The sequence below is a fragment of the Schistocerca cancellata genome, chromosome 2, assembly GCF_023864275.1.
Source record: "Schistocerca cancellata isolate TAMUIC-IGC-003103 chromosome 2, iqSchCanc2.1, whole genome shotgun sequence".
NCBI lineage: Eukaryota > Metazoa > Arthropoda > Insecta > Orthoptera > Acrididae > Schistocerca > Schistocerca cancellata.
The window spans coordinates 504,416,556-504,435,315 of NC_064627.1; the positions used below are offsets into that span (position 1 = coordinate 504,416,556).

Below are 18,760 nucleotides of genomic sequence, written 5' to 3' on the forward strand. Positions count from 1 at the left end.
GCCCATCTGTACCGCGCTGCATGGTGTCGTGGTTGCAAAGATCGCCATGGACGTCGGGAGTGAAGTTCCGCATCATGCAGCCTATTGCGCACAGTTTGAGTCGTAACACAACGTCCTGTGGCTGCACGAAATGCATTATTCAACATGGTGGCCTTGCTGTCAGGGTTCCTCCGACCCATAGTCCGTAGGTAGAAGTCATCCACTGCAGTAGTAGCCCTTCGGCGACCGGATCGAGGCATGTCATCGACAGATCCTGTGTCCCTATATCTCCTCCATGTCCGAACAACATCGCTTTGGTTCACCCCGAGACGCCTGGGCAGTTCCCTTGTTGAGAGCCCTTCCTGACACAAAGTAACAATGCCGACACGATCAAACCGAGGTATTTATCGTCTAGGGATGGTTGAACTACAGACAACACGAGGTGTGTACCTCCTTCCTGGTGGAATGACTTGAACTGATCGGCTATCGGATCCGCTCCGTCTAGTAGGCTCTGCTCGTGCTTGGTTGTTTACATCTTTGTACGGGTTTAATGACATCTCTGAACAGTCAAAGGGACTGTGTCTGTGATACAATATCCACACTCAACGTCTATCTCCAGCAGTTCTGGGAACTGGGGTGATGCAAAACTTTTTTTGAAATGTGGACATGCATCTCTGAAGGACATTGCGGAGTACATCGTAAAAAAGACAGACACTTTGATATAGTATTTCATGCCAAGACAAGGCCGCGACAATAATCGTTAAGTCCATCCCTGTGTGGGAATCACAGCAATTGTGCGAATATTGGACGTAGACACACGGCAACATATGGAAGTTTTGGGTCAGTCCGGGAAGTGTGCTCGGATGGTAGAGGCGGCTGCGGCGACCGCTCGCGTTATGCGGCAAATCCGGGTTCGAGTCCCAGTCCGGCACAAATTTTCATTGCCCTCAGTAGACTGCGCAGCTGGAGTCTGGTCTCATTCGCAATTACGAATACATTCCTTCCAAAGTTAAACTGGTCAGTTAAGAAAACGCACCAAAGAAAGTTTGCTGAATTACAAACTAGTTGTAATTCACGTCTTGCACAAGATGTTAAAACGTTCTACGAACGATGTTTCAGAGTCACAAACCGTGAGCCCTACGCTGATGTACGTAGACCTGGTCGTCATCCCCAATGAAGACTGTGAGGAGGCCTTTCCTGGAGCCGTCAGCATCGACCACATTTGCACAAGGGGTGCCACCAATGAAAGTCCTTGTAATGTAAGTATCGTCTATATGGAAGACGCAACATAATGCAGGCATAGTAAGACCTCATTTTCCAGATTATATCCCCTTGCAGCATAATCACACGTAGCTACTACGTTGCACCATCGTACTCGTCTTGCACAATACACACATAAAGAGAGAAAATGTTTGATGACAAAATTCTTTTACTCTCGTGTTGTTCGCATTTGTGTCGGGCTAGGAGTCGAACTGAGAGACCTGTGACAGTGCTCACACGACGGACACTCACTAGCGCGCCTCACAGATCTGCCCCAGAAGAAATGGAATAAGTGGTAGTTAGTCGTCCGCTGTGGCTGAGCGGTTCTAGGCGCTTCAGTCTGGAACCGTGCGACCGCTACGGTCGCAGGTTCGAATCCTGCCTCGGGCATGGATGTGTGTGATGTCCTTAGGTTACTTAGGTTTAAGTAGTTCTAAGTTCTAGGGGACTGATGACCTCAGATGTTAAGTCCCATAGTGCTCAGAGCCATTTGAACCATTTTGAGTGGTAGTTATCTTTTTAATATAAGTTCTGAATCGAAGTACATTCTAACTAACCTATACTTGAATGACCCTCGAACAAACTCATTTCGACTAAGCACTTCTTCATGTGACCTTCAAAGTTTGATACAAACCTCTGCCGATGCTCTCTGTGCATAGCTACTAGAATTGTACCACAGACTGCCCACAAGCATCAAAACGATAGCTTCGTTTGAATGGAGTACATAGTGATCGGAGAAACATACAAGGATATGAGCACTGTAACCGAGCACAGATCACCCAAAATACACATCTGATCAAAATCTGACGTTTATCAATATTTATAAAACATGCTACATATCATATATGAAAGCCCATTGCACTGCTTGCATTATTAGCAGAAGACAATCGGTTGGAAGTTATCGAACCTTAGCTCCTAGGGAATAAGGTAGGCAAATCGGTCACTGGAGTGTGGCAACAGTAGAGTCTTCGTGTTTTGTCTGACATACGGGAAACAACGGTAAAACATTTCAAGGATGACCGGCGGTGGGATATAGGTCCGCATATCTTGCAGTGGGAAAACGTGAATCTCATGCCTAATGTTGCAGCCTGAAAGAAAACGTTCATTCAAGTTATAACAGAAAACGACAACCTTCGTTTTTATTACCTTTTCAAAAATTGCCTAACTATGCACAAATACCCCTCACCTGAATAATCACGAGGTTGCTGTATATACAGGGTGTCCCAGAAGGAGGCGCCTTGCCACGGTTCGCGCGGCTCCCCCCGTCGAAGGTTCGAGTCCTCTCTCGGGCAATGATGTATCTGTTGTCCTTAGAGTAAGTTAGTTTAGGTTAGATTAAGTAGTGTGTAAGCCTAGGGACCGATCACCTCAGAAATTTGGTTCCACAGAAACGTACCACCACCACCGGAAGGAATCGTCACACAAGGTTTCAATTTGCGAAACAGCATGCACTCTGCTTGAAAGATTCAGTGTGGAAATAATCCCATAGATTCCGGCTAAGCCTTTTCTATGCTGTACGCTTTCTTCATGGCAAGCAGGAGAGCGCCTGTATTATTTGGGACGCGGAAGAGAAGTAGTGCCTATCGGACAGACCTTTTATGTTATTCGACTAATGATCAAAGGTTTTTGTTGCTGCATATTGAACTAATTTCTGAGCAACTAACAGCTTTAATAATGGGTAATAAATATCATTTTCCCACTAATGCTGTAGGTTATTGTTCTCAAATTGTAATGGGTTATTTATAGGGAATTTCACTAGCGAATATATTTTAGTAACGGCACAGTTAAAACACCTCTTGAAGAGACACAGATGACAGCCGGGGCTGAAGATCACATACTATTCTTACTGCTCGCTTTTATGCTGTCAGTACTTCCTTTCCAACCACCCCACCCCCCCCCCCCCCAGATAATTATTCCGTAAGACATTATTGAGTGGTTGTACGCCAAATATATCACAGGTTTTAACTCGTTTCTTTCCAAGATCAGCAATTATACAAAGATCAAAAGTAGCTGCACTTTGAGGAGCTCTGTAACATGCTTCTTTTACTTCAAATTTTCATCAATATGTGCATTCAATGTTTGAAGCATTTTACCCATTTATTGACTCCTGCTCATGCGCTATATGAGTTGTTGGTATGGCTCCATTTGTTGTACAGAACTGAATATAGCGTGTCTTTTCCAAACGTGAGGAGAGTCCGTGTTCTGAGAAACATTTAATCATTCTTTTCAAAACATCATTTAAAATTTCTTCTGTCACTCTCTCGCTAATGGGACTATTTATAGCGCTAATATCTACATCTACATCTACATCCATACTCCGCAAGCCACCTGACGGTGTGTGGCGGAGGGTACCTTGAGTACCTCTATCGGTTCTCCCTTCTATTCCAGTCTCGTATTGTTCGTGGAAAGAAGGATTGTCGGTATGCCTCTGTGTGGGCTCTAATCTCTCTGATTTTATCCTCATGGTCTCTTCGCGAGATATACGTAGGAGGGAGCAATATACTGCTTGACTCTTCGGTGAAGGTATGTTCTCGAAACTTTGACAAAAGCCCGTGCCGAGCTACTGAGCGTCTCTCCTGCAGAGTCTTCCACTGGAGTTTATCTATCATCTCCGTAACGCTTTCGCCATTACTAAATGATCCTGTAACTAAGCGCGCTGCTCTCCGTTGGATCTTCTCTATGTCTTGTATCAACCCTATCTGGTACGGATCCCACACTGCTGAGCAGTATTCAAGCAGTGGGCGAACAAGCGTACTGTAACCTACTTCCTTTGTTTTCGGATTGCATTTCCTTAGGATTCTTCCAATGAATCTCAGTCTGGCATCTGCTTCACCGACAATCAACATTATATGATCATTCCATTTTAAATCACTCCTAATGCGTACTCCCAGATAATTTATGGTATTAACTGCTTCCAGTTGCTGACCTGCTATTTTGTAGCTAAATGATAAAGGATCTATCTTTCTGTGTATTCGCAGCACATTACACTTGTCTACATTGAGATTCAGTTGCCATTCCCTGCACCATGCGTCAATTCGCTGCAGATCCTCCTGCATTTCAGTACAATTTTCCATTGTTACAACCTCTCGATACACAACAGCATCATCTGCAAAAAGCCTCAGTGAACTTCCGATGTCATCCACTAGGTCATTTATGTATATTGTAAATAGCAACGGTCCTATGACACTCCCCTGCGGCACACCTGAAATTACTCTTACTTCGGAAGACTTCTCTCCATTGAGAATAACATGCTGCGTCCTGTTATCTAGGAACTCCTCAATCCAATCACACAATTGGTCTGATAGTCCATATGCTCTTACTTTGTTCAATAAACGACTGTGGGGAACTGTATCGAACGCCTTGCGGAAGTCAAGAAACACGGCATCTACCTGTGAACCCGTGTCTATGGCCCTCTGAGTCTCGTGGACGAATAGCGCGAGCTGGGTTTCACATGACCGTCTTTTTCGAAACCCATGCTGATTCCTACAGAGTAGATTTCTAGTCTCCAGAAAAGTCATTATACTCGAACACAATACGTGTTCCAAAATTCTACAACTGATAGACGTTAGAGATATAGGTCTATAGTTCTGCACATCTGTTCGACGTCCCTTCTTGAAAACGGGGATGACCTGTGCCCTTTTCCAATCCTTTGGAATGCTACGCTCTTCTAGAGACCTACGGTACACCGCTGCAAGAAGGGGGGCAAGTTCCTTCGCGTACTCTGTGTAAAATTGAACTGGTATCCCATCAGGTCCAGAGGCCTTTCCTCTTTTGAGCGATTTTAATTGTTTCTCTATCCCTCTGTCGTCTATTTCGATATCTACCATTTTGTCATCTGTGCGACAATCTAGAGAAGGAACTACAATGCAATCTTCCTCTGTGAAACAGCTTTGGAGAAAGACATTTAGTATTTTGGCCTTTAGTCTGTCATCCTCTGTTTCAGTACCATTTTGGTCACAGAGTGTCTGGACATTTTGTTTTGATCCACCTACCGCTTTGACATAAGACCAAAATTTCTTAGGATTTCCTGCTAAGTCAGTACATAGAACTTTACTTTCGAATTCATTGAACGCCTCTCGCATAGCTCTCTTCACACTACATTTCGCTTCGCGTAATTTTTGTTTGTCTGCAAGGCTTTGGCTATGTTTATGTTTGCTGTGAAGTTCCCTTTGCTTCCGCAGCAGTTTTCTAACTCTGTTGTTGAACCACGGTGGCTCTTTTCCATCTCTTACGATCTTGCTTGGCACATACTCATCTAACGCATATTGTACGATGGTTTTGAACTTTGTCCACTGATCCTCAACACTATCAGTACTTGAGACAAAACTTTTGTGTTGAGCCAACAGGTACTCTGAAATCTGCTTTTTGTCACTTTTTCTAAACAGAAAAATCTTCCTTCCCTTTTTAATATTCCTATTTACGGCTGAAATCATCGATGCCGTAACCGCTTTATGATCGCTGATTCCCTGTTCTGCGTTAACTTTTTCAAATAGTTCGGGTCTGTTTGTCACCAGAAGGTCTAATATGTTATCGCCACGAGTCGGTTCTCTGTTTAACTGCTCAAGGTAGTTTTCAGATAAAGCACTTAAAAAAATTTCACTGGATTCTTTGTCCCTGCCACCCGTTACGAACGTCTGAGTCTCCCAGTCTATATCCGGCAAATTAAAATCTCCACCCAGAACTATAACATGGTGTGAATTTTAAAATTATGTCGGAGAATTAAAAGTTCAAACAAATATTGGGAATTGCAACCGGTCGTCGTAATGTACATTCAACGATATTTCAACTGCCAGTCATCTTCGGGTGAGCCATCGAAGACCAACGACGACGTCCTTCATCCACCAACGTACGAGGGCGTGCTGAAAAGTTATGCCTCCGAATTTTTTATTCTGTTCTCAATATCGTTTGAGGTGTTATATTTCATTCACATTACTAGCTCGACTTTCCTCTTTGCTGGCGCAAGCTGCAACCCTCTGCCGCTAGATGGCTCCGAATCTTTTTATTTATTTATTTATTTATTTTACATCACTCTTCTGACTGGTTTGATGCGGCCCGCCACGAAATCCTCTCTTGTGTTAACTTCTTCATCTCAAAGTAGCACTTGCAACCTACGTCCTCAATTATTTGCTGGATGTATTCCAATCTCTGTCTTCCTCTATAGTGTTTGCCTTGTACAGCTCCCTCTAGTACCACGGAAGCTCAAATTAAGGCCTATATTTGATATTAGTGTACTTCTCTTGGTCAGGAATGCCCTTTTTGCCGTTGCTAGTCAGCTATTGATGTCCTCCTTGCTCCGTCCGAATCTTAGCGTGTAACATTGGCGGTGTGTGATGTAATTATGTCGGTGCGTGAGAAACAGCATGCTGTAATCAAGTTTCGAATTCGAAGAGTTCGTTCAGACATGGAACACTATCTCATTCAGCATTGCAATGAAGACCACACACGAGCACTGCAACAATCCGACGCTTTGTGTTCACTTTCATCGATCATCGTCCATATAGCTCAGACCTGACCGCACCCGATTTCCATTTGGTTCCAAAGCTTAAAGAACACCTTCGAGAACTTCACTTTGATAGTGATCAACTGATGCAAGCAGAGGTGAGATTATGACTCCGTCAACGAAGTCAAACATCCTACAGTATCAACAAACTGGTCTCTCGTAGGAGAAATTTTGTTCGTCAGCCGGATGGCTGTATTGAGAATTTAATACGCAGACAAGAAAAATAAAGATGTAGAACGTTAATTAAGTTAGTTTTATTTTAAAAGCTTTAAGGATTTCCTCATACAAAATTCGAAAGCATTACTTTTCATCACGCCCTCGTTCAGTATAGCGCATTGTGAGAGTTCCACGCATGCGTCAAATCAAACTAACAGACAAACCGAGCGCCGTGGCCGTCGCCGCACTCTGTCGTCTTCGATTAGAGCAGATCTTGCAGGTGACAGGGTTCCATGCGCTGTCCAACTGGCAGCTGCTATCACGGGTTCTTTAATAATCGAGTCCCAAAAAGATGTTACTGTGGTCAGCATCACTGTATTTACTCCACTGAATGTCCAGTGGAAATACAATCTTCAGCAATAGCGGACTTGCTTGGTTAGAAACAGCGACAGCAGAGTTGATGTTCAGCGGAGCGTTCTTTCACGGTGCCTATGGCCTAATCTACGTAAGCCATACCACGTTGATATTTTGTTGATTCCGGCCTTCTGCAATAACAAATCGTTCTTCACTCCTCCCAGAAAGTCTGCTACCGTAGAAGACGTCAGAATGGCAACGGAGAGGATTGCTGAGTTCTGTAGTTCCACCAGCGAGAGCGCTCCCGTCGGGTTATGTAGTCCGTCAACATGATTTTGACACATGCGAGTAAACTCGCGGTGCTCTATACTGTATATTGCTGAAGGGAGGACTTCTCCATCAGTCTTCGATGGCTCACCTGGGGATGACTCGCAGGCACCCAGCTGAAATATCGTGGAATGTATTGTACGACGACCGGCTGGAATGCGAAATTTGTTTAAGCAACGCTAGTATCTACGATAATGGTAGAAGCTGAAGAGAAATTAAGTAAAATTTGTATTACGGCCAGGAGTCGAACCTGCGTCTCCATACTTAGTAGATAGAAATGCTGACCATTACACCACCGCTGACCGTTACACTATAGTAACTACATGGTCAATAGTTCTGCACGAACTACCCCCAGTAGAAAGCCCTCCCCAACACAAACTTCATATCTTCAGCTTATTTTCCCACTAAATCTTCACTTTTGCCAGGGCTCCCCGGCATTGGAATAACACTCCAGCATTGGACGCAATGGGAAAGTCGTGTATAAGATCACCTGTAGTGAGGCACGTTCAACGCTGGGATGCTATTCCAGCGCCGGAGAGCCCTGGCAACAGTGACAATTTTGGGGGAAAATAAGCTGAAGATATGAATTGAGGTGACTGTTGGTTATGGATTTCGACTTGAGTCGTTTGCACAGGACTATTAACCAAACAGTTGCGGTAGTGTTAAGGGTCAGCGTTTCTGCGGATTCGAGCCCCAGCCGCGGCAGAAGTTTTAATTCATTTCTTCAGCTTCTGTCATTATGGTAGATAAATATGAGACTTAAATGTCTCGGGAAGAATTTAATTATAACACAAGTGTCGTTTGCAAAAAGTTCTAATTCGGCTGTAAAGCTATCAGTTCCTTAAAACTCGACCTTTCTAAGAGAGTAAAATGATCTACACAATCAAGCGCCTTGGAAACATCACATAAAATATCAACTGTGCGATATCTTATTATTTAAGACTTGTATTGGTTGATCGGTGTTAACAGCTGTGGGTGCGATAGTGAGACATGAGATAATTATGCCCTATTGCTTGGACTGTGCGGCTACACTTTTCAGCAATATCAAATACCATAAGAAAAGCATCAAAGTTGATTGAAACAGATAAAAGCGAGACCGTCGGCGTGAGGTTCACTACCAAAAAGTAAGCACCGTGACAGAAGATTTTAAGACAGATACACAGATACACAAGGAGAGTGAGGGCGGTTCATCTAGGGGTCCAGCACACAGTTTAAATGCGCTGCAATGTACCGTAAAGTTACCGTTACAGATGCTATATAACCTGACATACTAGGATACAGACGACGGAGCTCAACTGAGCCTATGTACCCTAGCTATGAACGTGTAATTAAACTACCCCTGTGTGGGACTTCCTCTGTCTTCTCTTGACGTCTGAACCTCTAAGGCATTTCATCATTTGGAGACAAAAAAAGTGAGAAGCAATATGACATATATTATGGCATTCCCTTCATGATTATAAGGTGGATTAAACGAAATTACATCTTACTCTCAAGTGCGACATCAACTATTTTCTAACAAGACTTGGAATGCATATATTGTCACTCTTTATCTTCGTTCAAGGCATCGATCAAACCACATTTTCATGGTGAATGCATATCTTAAGGCAATTTGAACAAAATGCTCGTGCGGCAGCCGTTATCAGTAAATATAGCTGTCCAGTCTCCTTGTGTATCTGTGTTAAGATCTTCAGTTACAGTAGTGAATCGTTTTGCAACAATCTATAGAAGCACAGTTCAAGAAATAGGACGTATCAGTGGGGAGCGCAGAAATGACGAAAAGCGAAGGTTAGTAGAAAAGATCTATGCGCGAATCATACAACATCTACCACAGTCACACCCCACAAAAAGATCTGGCAGAGAACCCGAGAAAATTCTGGTCTTACGTAAAATCGCTAAGCGGCTCTAAGGCTTCCATTCTGTTCCTTGTTGACCAGTCTGGTGTAGCAGTTGAAGACAGCAAAACGAAAGCCGAAGTTTTACATTTCATGTTCAAGAAATCGTTCACAAAGGAGTATCGTACAAACATACCGCCATTTGACCATAGGACAGACTCCCGTATGGACGACATAGTAATAAGCATCCCTGGTGTAGAGAAGCAACTGAAAGATTTTAAAGCAAATAAATCACCAGGTCCGGAGGGAATCCCGAATGTTAGGGACCCGTACCAGGACGGATTGAAGAAAGAAACCGAAGCAATTCAGAGGCGGACTGCTATATTTCTTACTGGTGGGTTCAAACAACACGTAAGTGGTACGGAAATGCTTCAGGAACTCAAATGGAAATCCCTGAAGGGAAGGCGAGATTCTTTTCGCAGAACACTATTGAGAAAATTTAGAGAATTGATTTGAAGCTGACTGCCGAACGATTCTACTGCCACCAACATACATTGCGCATAAGGACCACGAAGATAAGATACGAGAAATTAGGGCTCATACGGAGGCATACAGACAGTCGTTTTTCCCTCGGTCTATTTGCGAGTGGAACAGGAAAAGAAATGACAAGTAGTGGTACAGGGTACCCTTCGCGACGCGCCGTACGGTGGCTTGCGGGGTATCTATGTAGATGTAGATGTAGATATAACATATCTCATTATCACATCTGCAGCTGTAACACGAAAATCTAATCTGGGGAGAGTAGCACTGTGCTTAAATATTTTGGAAATACTACCACGCAGAACTCTTGACATACTTCTACCAATGAGCAAAACTCCTCGTATGTTCGTTGTAGAAGTATGCAGGGTTATTATAAGTACCTCTGGGGCTTCAGAAGACGACTGCATGAAGAATACGAGACATTAGAAAACGGACACATATCAGTGGATAGAGCATCTGGTGTTTCGTATGTTGTTGTAGAAAGCGGGTGCGACCGCTAATGGAGATAAGTTACCTCGCTGGTATCGCCGCATTGCATTAGTTTGCGCCTGGAGACAGGCAAACCAGTGAACAAATGTTCAAATGTGTGTGAAATCTTATGGGTCTTAAACAGCTAAGGTCATCAGTCCCTAAGCTTACATACTACTTAACCTAAATTATCCTAAGGACAAACACACACACCCATGACCGAGGGAGGACTCGAACCTCCGCCGGGACCAGCCGTACAGTCCATGACTGTAGCGCCCTAGACCGCACTTCTCAGATTTCCGAAGTAGTCAGTAGTTTTTTGCCCTTCCCGGGCAGCGTCGACAGCAGCTGCGACTTCAACGAGTAGCACTCACGTACTGACGTTTGCTGCGTCATAAGCAGTGCCCATTCGAGCGCCTATAGTGTGAGAAGGTACTTGAGAGGTACTCTATCCACAGATATTTGTCTGTGTTCTGCACGCCTCAGAGTTCTCATGAAGTCGTCTTCTGTACTAATAGCCGTATGTTAGATTTATCCTCTCCAATCAGAGGTCTGACCATCACACTGCAATATTTAGATTCGTTAAAATTCAAACATCGATCGAACACAAATTCAGAGCTTTAAATGTAAATTACATTCATGAGTTACACACCAGTCACATTCCCGCATTTTAAAATAACTTTGTATTTGGTATTACCCACTCGAGTTGGGAGACTTCATTTGTAAACGTGACCTTTTCACAGTTCCACTACTTGTGACATTTATGTAACATCTGTATTTGTGTAAGGCAGGCGACATAATGTTTTCTGTGTGCCTTAGGGCGACAGCGGCGGCCCTCTGGTAGTACTAGAGGAAGACGGCGTAATCACGCAAGTGGGCGTGGTGTCTTTTGGGTCTGACTACGGCTGTTCACTTGGGTACCCAGGAGCCTACGCGCGCGTCACCACCTACATCGACTGGATCAACGAGAACTCAGTCCACGGTGGGCGCTGAGTTCGCTGCAGATGAGCAAGTAGATCCACTCTGTACACCAAGACAATAAACAACGCTGGAAAAACAAGTTCATAGTTGCGATTTCATTTAACCTCGTCCTTTGTAGAGCCAGATGGTTTTCCTAGCGTCCGGGTATGTTCGAGCTGTAATAAAGGTAAGAGCGTCCACGAGAGCAGCGACTCAAACAAAGTGTGGCTGTCGCCTTTGTATAAGGCATTCATAATGGAGTTTCAGCGACAGCATCGAGTGGAGTGTTGACCAGTGCGTTTGCTTTGCCTTGGGACTAGAAGCCAAGGTAGTCCTAAATTTCTCACGTAACCTTATCCATTTATTCCACACTGTATTACAAAAGAGATAAATGGTAAGGTCGTCAGATTGTCAAAAGTGAAAATTCAGGCGTCAACAGTTTCAGAAAAATAACAGATGATTGCAGCACTGAAATTTTCCACATTGCTTGGGAAATGTAGACGGAAAACAAGTTCGAACTATTTGCCCTTCCCGTTACGGCTCTATGTTCAGATCCTACAAACATAATGTTCGATTGTGTTACTGGAAATGGTTGATGCCAAATGTAATTAGATAAATAATAATGTAATTAACGGAAGGCATCAGTTATGTGCGACAAAAAAAAATATCAAATTAGGTTGTCATGATCAAGAAGATTTGATGAATTTGTGTTTGCCATAACGTGTTGTATGAAGAATATTGGCCACAAGAGAAAAAAATTATTTAGATGTGACTGACGACACTGTGAAATAACATTTCTCACTGCAGAATTAAATATGTGGTGGAGAAAATGTGTAACATTGTCCTACAGTGAAAACAACTTAAACATGTAAACGTATCACTCATTCTACTTTCAACTGGGAAACCAGTTGGAGGACATTGTCTAGTAGATGGTTAGACACTGAAAATAGTATTTACGTGCCTCGGCAAAGGCTACCACAATAATAAGTAACTCACCTCCTGTGCGGGAATCCAGTGATTGTGGAAGCGCAGAATGTGGACATAGGGTGACATATAGGGGTTTGGGTCGGTTCTGGAAGCACGATCAGATATCTGAAGTGGTAAAGTGACTGCTCACGCAAGGCAGGAATTTCACAAATTTTCATATGTCGGCAATAAATTGCACTACTGTAGTCCCAATGTATTCGTAGCTAAGAATACATTTCTTGTGCCAAATTAACAGGCTGTAAATGTTTGTGACCTCTTCGCAACTTATCTTTGTCGCAGTCTAATGTTATTTATTACAGTTATTATTGTGAAAAAGAAAACTTTTTCGCACACATGTTGCTTTCAGTCAAACTGTTCCTGCCGTTCAATACTTATCTACAACGAATATAATTATGATGGTTATCCCCTTTCCGTTCCAGCGATGCAAGCCTCTCAGATACATCAGCAGTAAAACGTCCGGCATAGATTTTCGGCACTAGCGAAAAAACTTAAAGCACTGGTTATCAATGCTCTTACGACTGATCAGCTTCTAAATGTAGCCCATAGCGCTGCTCCGACATAAACACTGCTACGGCAATGCCATGTACGCTTTTCGCCGCTACGTTACTTCTAGCATCGCTATTGTCGTTTGTTGTTCAAATGGTTCAAATGGCTCTGAGCACTATGGGACTTAACAACTATGATCATCAGTCCCCTAGAACTTAGAACTACTTAAACCTAACTAACCTAAGGACATTACACAAGACCCGGTCATTCGTTTGTTGTTGCTCCAACGTAAACATGCCTTTAGTTATGAGAACTACCGGCGCTATACATTTTCTCCACGAGACTAGTAGCTCGAGAGTGCACTAAAGAAAGCTATCTCGGTTAACTATCACAGGAAATTCAGCGTGTGCCTCGTGCTAAAAGTGATGCCTCCGAATGTTTTAGTCTGTTCTCAATGTCGGTTGTGGTATGACGTATCATGCAATTCTCACGGTCGGCTTTCCTCTGCCGTTAGAGGAATCTGAATTAAAGTATGGCGGAGCGTAACGTAACTAAGTATGTCAGTGCGTGAGAAACAGCGTACTGAATCGTGTTTCTAACCGCAGAAAAATTAAAAGCGGTGATAGCAGAGAGGAGTTTCTCACTCTGTCAACAAACATTCCACAGTGACGGTATCAACAAATTGGTTTCTCGGTGGGAGAAATGTGTTTGTCGTAGGGTGACTATGCTGAGAAATAAATATGAAGACATGAAGAATGAAGACGTAGAATGTTAATAAAGTTTGTTTGATTTAAAGGGCTTTTGGAGTTTTCACATGAAAAGTTGCGAAGAATTACTTTTCAGCACGTCCTCATACATCCATATTCGTGACACACAAGTCATTCATGGTGGAGAATAGTATGGCTGTTACCTGCTCTATTTTCTGTGTCATTCCAGAATGCATCGAATGATGTAGAGCAGCAGTTAAAACAGTCCTTCCAGGCTAGCTTAGTTTTCATGTCCACAATCTTCACTATTACTCCTTCATTTTCCTGAATGACTTTAAGCGAACGCTGAGTCGGTTTCTTCAAAAGATCCGCCACGTACTTCTTCCTCGAACTCTTCGAATATGAATTAGTACTCCGTATACGATTACTTTCAAATCGAGGGAACCGAAAACTCTATCTAGTAATGAATGCCGCAAGCGGTAATTTTGAGTCTGTATCATTCAACTTGCGATCGATTATCTGTTGCTCATTCTATACACTATACTGAATACCAGCTGCAAATGTAACACCCTAAATCATTTTTGAGAGGAAAACCTTATTCAGCATGTGTACAGTAAAACAAGGGACGTTTGCTTAACTTTATGGATTTCTCTAATTTTGAGAGCTTACGCGTAAATCAAGTAATTCGACTGGCTTCATTTAGATTCTGCTTCATTTTCCTACTAACCTGTTTTAAAGTTCTTACAACTGCCCCAGTCTGTCACAAGCTTTCTATTCGAGTGATTTTATGTGGGAATCGTTTTTATCCATCACTGCACATGTTTCTCACCAGACATTTTGTCCGGTTTGATGAGTGCAGCAACGTTTCAATAAAGCGGGGAGAAAATGTCGCTATCTATATGTATTTGATAATGAACCGTCATTCTGTAATCGAACACGGGAGGGCTCGTCACCCTACCTTAAGCGTTCTTCCTACTCCTCACGACACAATTAATCTTTCTCTTTCTTTAATGAATTATAAAGGTCTCCCGTCTTTATAAATCATGACGCTAACTGATGTTAGTGTAGTAGTTTTTCATAACAAATGAGGCAGTTTGGATCCTGGTATTGGAAGAATATTGTCACGTAGAAGAAGGTATAATTAGATGAATGACTAACTTCACTTAACGAAGGTTTATTCAGCACTTGAACATACAAGAGCGCGGAGTGAACAGCCTCCGGCCAGAACACATACAGTCCATATACAGCTACAGAACATTCCAGTACAATGATTCTTGACATTTGTGGATACTTCTAGAATGTACTCGAAACGAACATAGAAATTAAAGTTGTACAGTCCAGATGAGTTTTTAAATCAAGATCCTCCATGCTACAGTTTAGTAACATAACCACTACACTACGGTGCTATTCAGCTTCTTCTGCGACATTGCTCCCTCCTTAAGTGAACAGCGTCTCGGTGTTACGTCTTCCTAGTCCGGGAACGAGTCATCGGTCCTGCATACTCCGACACCTGATGACTGATTCTCGCCCTGGTGGTAATCTTCTTAGAACTTCTTTTGCCGTTACGCTCTTCGTCACCTTTCCGCTTGTTGCCTGTCCCTGGATCTTCGAATTTACCTTGGGTTGCAGGATCCTTATAGGGCTTCATTCGAAGGATGTAGACCGTATCTCTGATCTTTCTTCGTCTTGTGTCGGGGTCGAAATCTTCAACTTCATAAGTAACATCAGACAACTGTCCTACAACCTTTTAGGGTCCAAACAGCTCCTGAGGATCTTCTCAGAGAGACCAACCTTCCGAACAGGAGTGAAGATCCAGACGAGGTCACCAGGCTGGTAGACAACAGTGCGGTGGCTCGCGTCATACCTTCAGCGATTGTTTTCTTGAGCCTGCAGCGTGGGGAGTCGAGCTAACTGCCGAGCTTCCTCAGCTCTGGTTAACACCTGGTCGATGTAGCTGTCGTCCATGTCATCAGGATGTAACCGAAACACAGTGTCCATCGTCGTAGTCGCCTCACGCCCATGCACCAGGATAAATGGTGTAAGTCCTGTGGCGTCCTGTTTGGCGGTGTTGTAGGCAAACGTCACGAAAGGTAGCACCTCATCCCAGTTGCTATGCTCAAAATTGATGAACATTGAAAGCATGTCGGCCAAGGTCTTATTAAGGCGTCCAGTAAGCCCGATAGTTTGCGGATGGTAGGCAATCGTCATGTGATGAATATTGCTGCACCAACGATTTATCTCTGTCACAAGATTCGATTGGAAAACTTTCCCTCGATCCTTAATTAAGGACCTCGGGGCATCGTGTTTTAATACAATGTCTTCCACGATTAATTTGGTTACCTCGGATGCTTCGGCTGTTTTCACTGCTTTTGTAATAGCAGATAATCAGTGCAAACAATAATCCATCTATTGCCACTAGCAGACGTTGGAAATCGTCCGAGGAGGTCAATCCCAACACGCTGGAAAGGCGTTGGGCTGGTGGAATTGGTATGAGTCGGCCAGGTGGTTTCTGAGGAACTGCCATTCTCCTCTGGCACTCTAAACAGTGTGACACATAGTGACGGACACTCGTAAATAAAACTGGCCAGAAAAATCTCTTGCGGATTCTATCGTATGTCTTAACAAAACCTAAATGTATGTCCTCATGTGTGTCGTGGAATTTCTTTAGAACATCTAAGCACATGTGTTTAGGAATCACTGGTAGCCACCTCTTTCCAAACGGATCAAATTTTTTCTTGCAAAGTAATCCATTAACTACCTTAAATTGTCCTTTCACAAGCTCTGACCGATTTAAGGCAAGCATAATTTGAGATAACTTGACGTCCTTCTTCTGCTGAGCAGAGAGATACTGGAGTGCAGCGAGCTAGTCACTATCTTCATCAAAACCTTGATGGTCTTGCACAGGATTTCTTTAGAAACAGTCGGCATCTTGGTGTTTTCTTCCACTTTTGTACACTATGGTAATGTCATACTCTTGAAGACGTAGTGCCCACCTGACGAGTCGTCCTGTTGGATCCTTAAGACCTGTCAACCAATGAAGTGAATGATGGTCTGTAAAAACTGTGAATGGCCTTCCATAAAGATACTGTCGAAATTTTCACATGGCCCAGATCACATCAAGACATTCTCTTTCTGTAGTTGAGTAGTTTCTCTCGGCTTTTGTAAGTGTCCTCCAAGCATAGGCTATAACTTTCTCTTTTCCAACCGAAATTTGCACCAGAACAACACCGATCTCGTACCCGCTGGCATCTGTGTGTAGTTCTGTAAGTGCTCGCTCATCATACAGACCAGATACAGGATCAGTCGCCAGAGCTTTTCGCAGTACATCAAAAGAATCTTGTTGAGTACCACCCCAGATAAATTTAGCATCAGCTTATAACAACTCTTGGAGTGGCCTGGCTTTGATACAAAAGTCTTTGATAAACCGACGGTAACAAGAACATAATCCGAGTAAGTTTATCACATCTATAATATTTTTAGGAATAGGAAATTCCTTTATGGATCTCACCTTCTCTGGGTCTGGCCGCACACCTTCGTTCAACATAAGGTGTCCAAGTATTTTGATTTCTTTTGCTCCAGAGAGACACTTTCTTAGAAGTTTCAGTCCGCCTTATTGGAGACACTTAAGAATGGCCCTCAATCTTTTTATATGTTCATCAAATGTCTCTGAGAACACTATAATGCCATCTAAATTACAAAGAAACATCGTTACTTCAGGCGCCTTAGAATATTCGTTCAAATGTTGCTGGTGCATTACACAAACCAAACGGCATTACCTTAAACTCATACAGGCTCTCAGGGGTGATGAATGCAGTTTTCTCACGATCAGCCTCATCTACTTCGATTTGCCAGTATCCCGAGTACACGTCCATAGCTCAGAAAAACTTAGCCCCCCTTAGACAATCTAGTGTGTCGTCAATTCGTGGAAGAGGATAAACGTCCTTTTCAGTTATCTTATTAAGCTTCCTATGATCAACACAAATGTGCCAGCTACCATCCTTCTTCCTGACGAGGATCAATGGTGACGACCATGGGCCGTGCAAAGGCTAAATGATGTCATTCTTCGTTATTTTCTCTACCTCGTCACGAATTATTCGACGTTCTGTTGCTGGCACAGGGTATGCTCTCTGGCTTATTGGTTGATGGTCTCCAGTGCTAATCCAGTGCCTCACCGTCGATTTGTCTAATATGCTCTTCATCTGTGGATTGAACTATTCAGAGAACTCTGTAAGAATGGCAAGTAGCTTCTTCTGTTGTTCCTTAGTGAGATCTGGTGATAGTCGAGCTAGAAGATCTTGTCTCGTAGTGGTGGCACTAATTTCGCCCACAGACTCGGCATGGGAGGTTTCTATGACGCTCAGCTGTTCTTCAATTAACAGCTCAGCGTTTGCTGCGCACATGCGTCTTGGAAAGATCTGAGGTTCTCGGCGACAGTTAACTATCCACAATTCAACGAATCCGTTCTTAAACGAGACGACAGAGGCTGGGATGACCAAGTTATTCTTCAGTTGTATGCTTCTCTCACATCCACTAGAAAATCCATGGGTTGATGCATGGCATGACACGTGACAGTTACCTTTCTAGCGCTGACTGCAGGAATGATCACTTCATCTAGCACACATAGTCTCCACACACTCGGATATGCATCTTCCTGTCCACAGTCATCTCGTCTAGCATAATCTTTGAGCGACCTTAATCTATAATTGCCTGAGAAGCTTTCAAAAAGTCCCATCCTAGAATGATGTCATGACTTCACTCTTGTAAGACGACGAATATACCCACACTAATGGTACATCCTCCTGTAGGTTCTACATATTTCCCATTAGCCACCTTCAGCAGAGATGTTTTGTTGTCGACGGATACGGTTTTCTGCAACTGGCGACGGTACTCCTCCGAAATGACTGAATATGATGCTCCAGAGTACACAAGAGCTTGGGCTGGTCGGCCAACGATGAAGATATCGAAGTAGTTTCCTATCATTTTTGTAGTGATCGGCGGCGGAGGATTTTTCTCTTCGGCAGCCTCACCTCCAAGGAAGGTCGCACCCTTTAGTTTTCCAGGCTGGGGTGGCTAGGTGATCGGCTGGAGCTTCTAAACGGCGATGGAGACCTTGATCGGCGTGTTGGGGAGCGTCCTCTCCAGCGGCTAGCTTGTGGCGATGGTAACCTACATCGTCCTGCACCCACATCTTCTTGTTTATCTTC

At 43.4% G+C, this 18,760-nt stretch overlaps 1 protein-coding gene across 1 annotated transcript in view; it reads left to right on the forward strand.

Annotated features, from left to right (window-relative positions):
- Positions 1–11,463, forward strand: part of LOC126146430 (brachyurin-like) — a 64,118-nt gene extending 52,655 nt beyond the window's left edge. Inside the window, exons 6-7 of the mRNA XM_049915620.1 lie at positions 1,099–1,238; positions 11,236–11,463. Of these exons, the coding sequence (XP_049771577.1) occupies positions 1,099–1,238; positions 11,236–11,409 (314 nt within the window). The 3' untranslated portion in view covers positions 11,410–11,463. The remainder of the gene's footprint in view (positions 1–1,098; positions 1,239–11,235) is intronic.
- Positions 11,464–18,760: the final 7,297 nt, after the last annotated feature.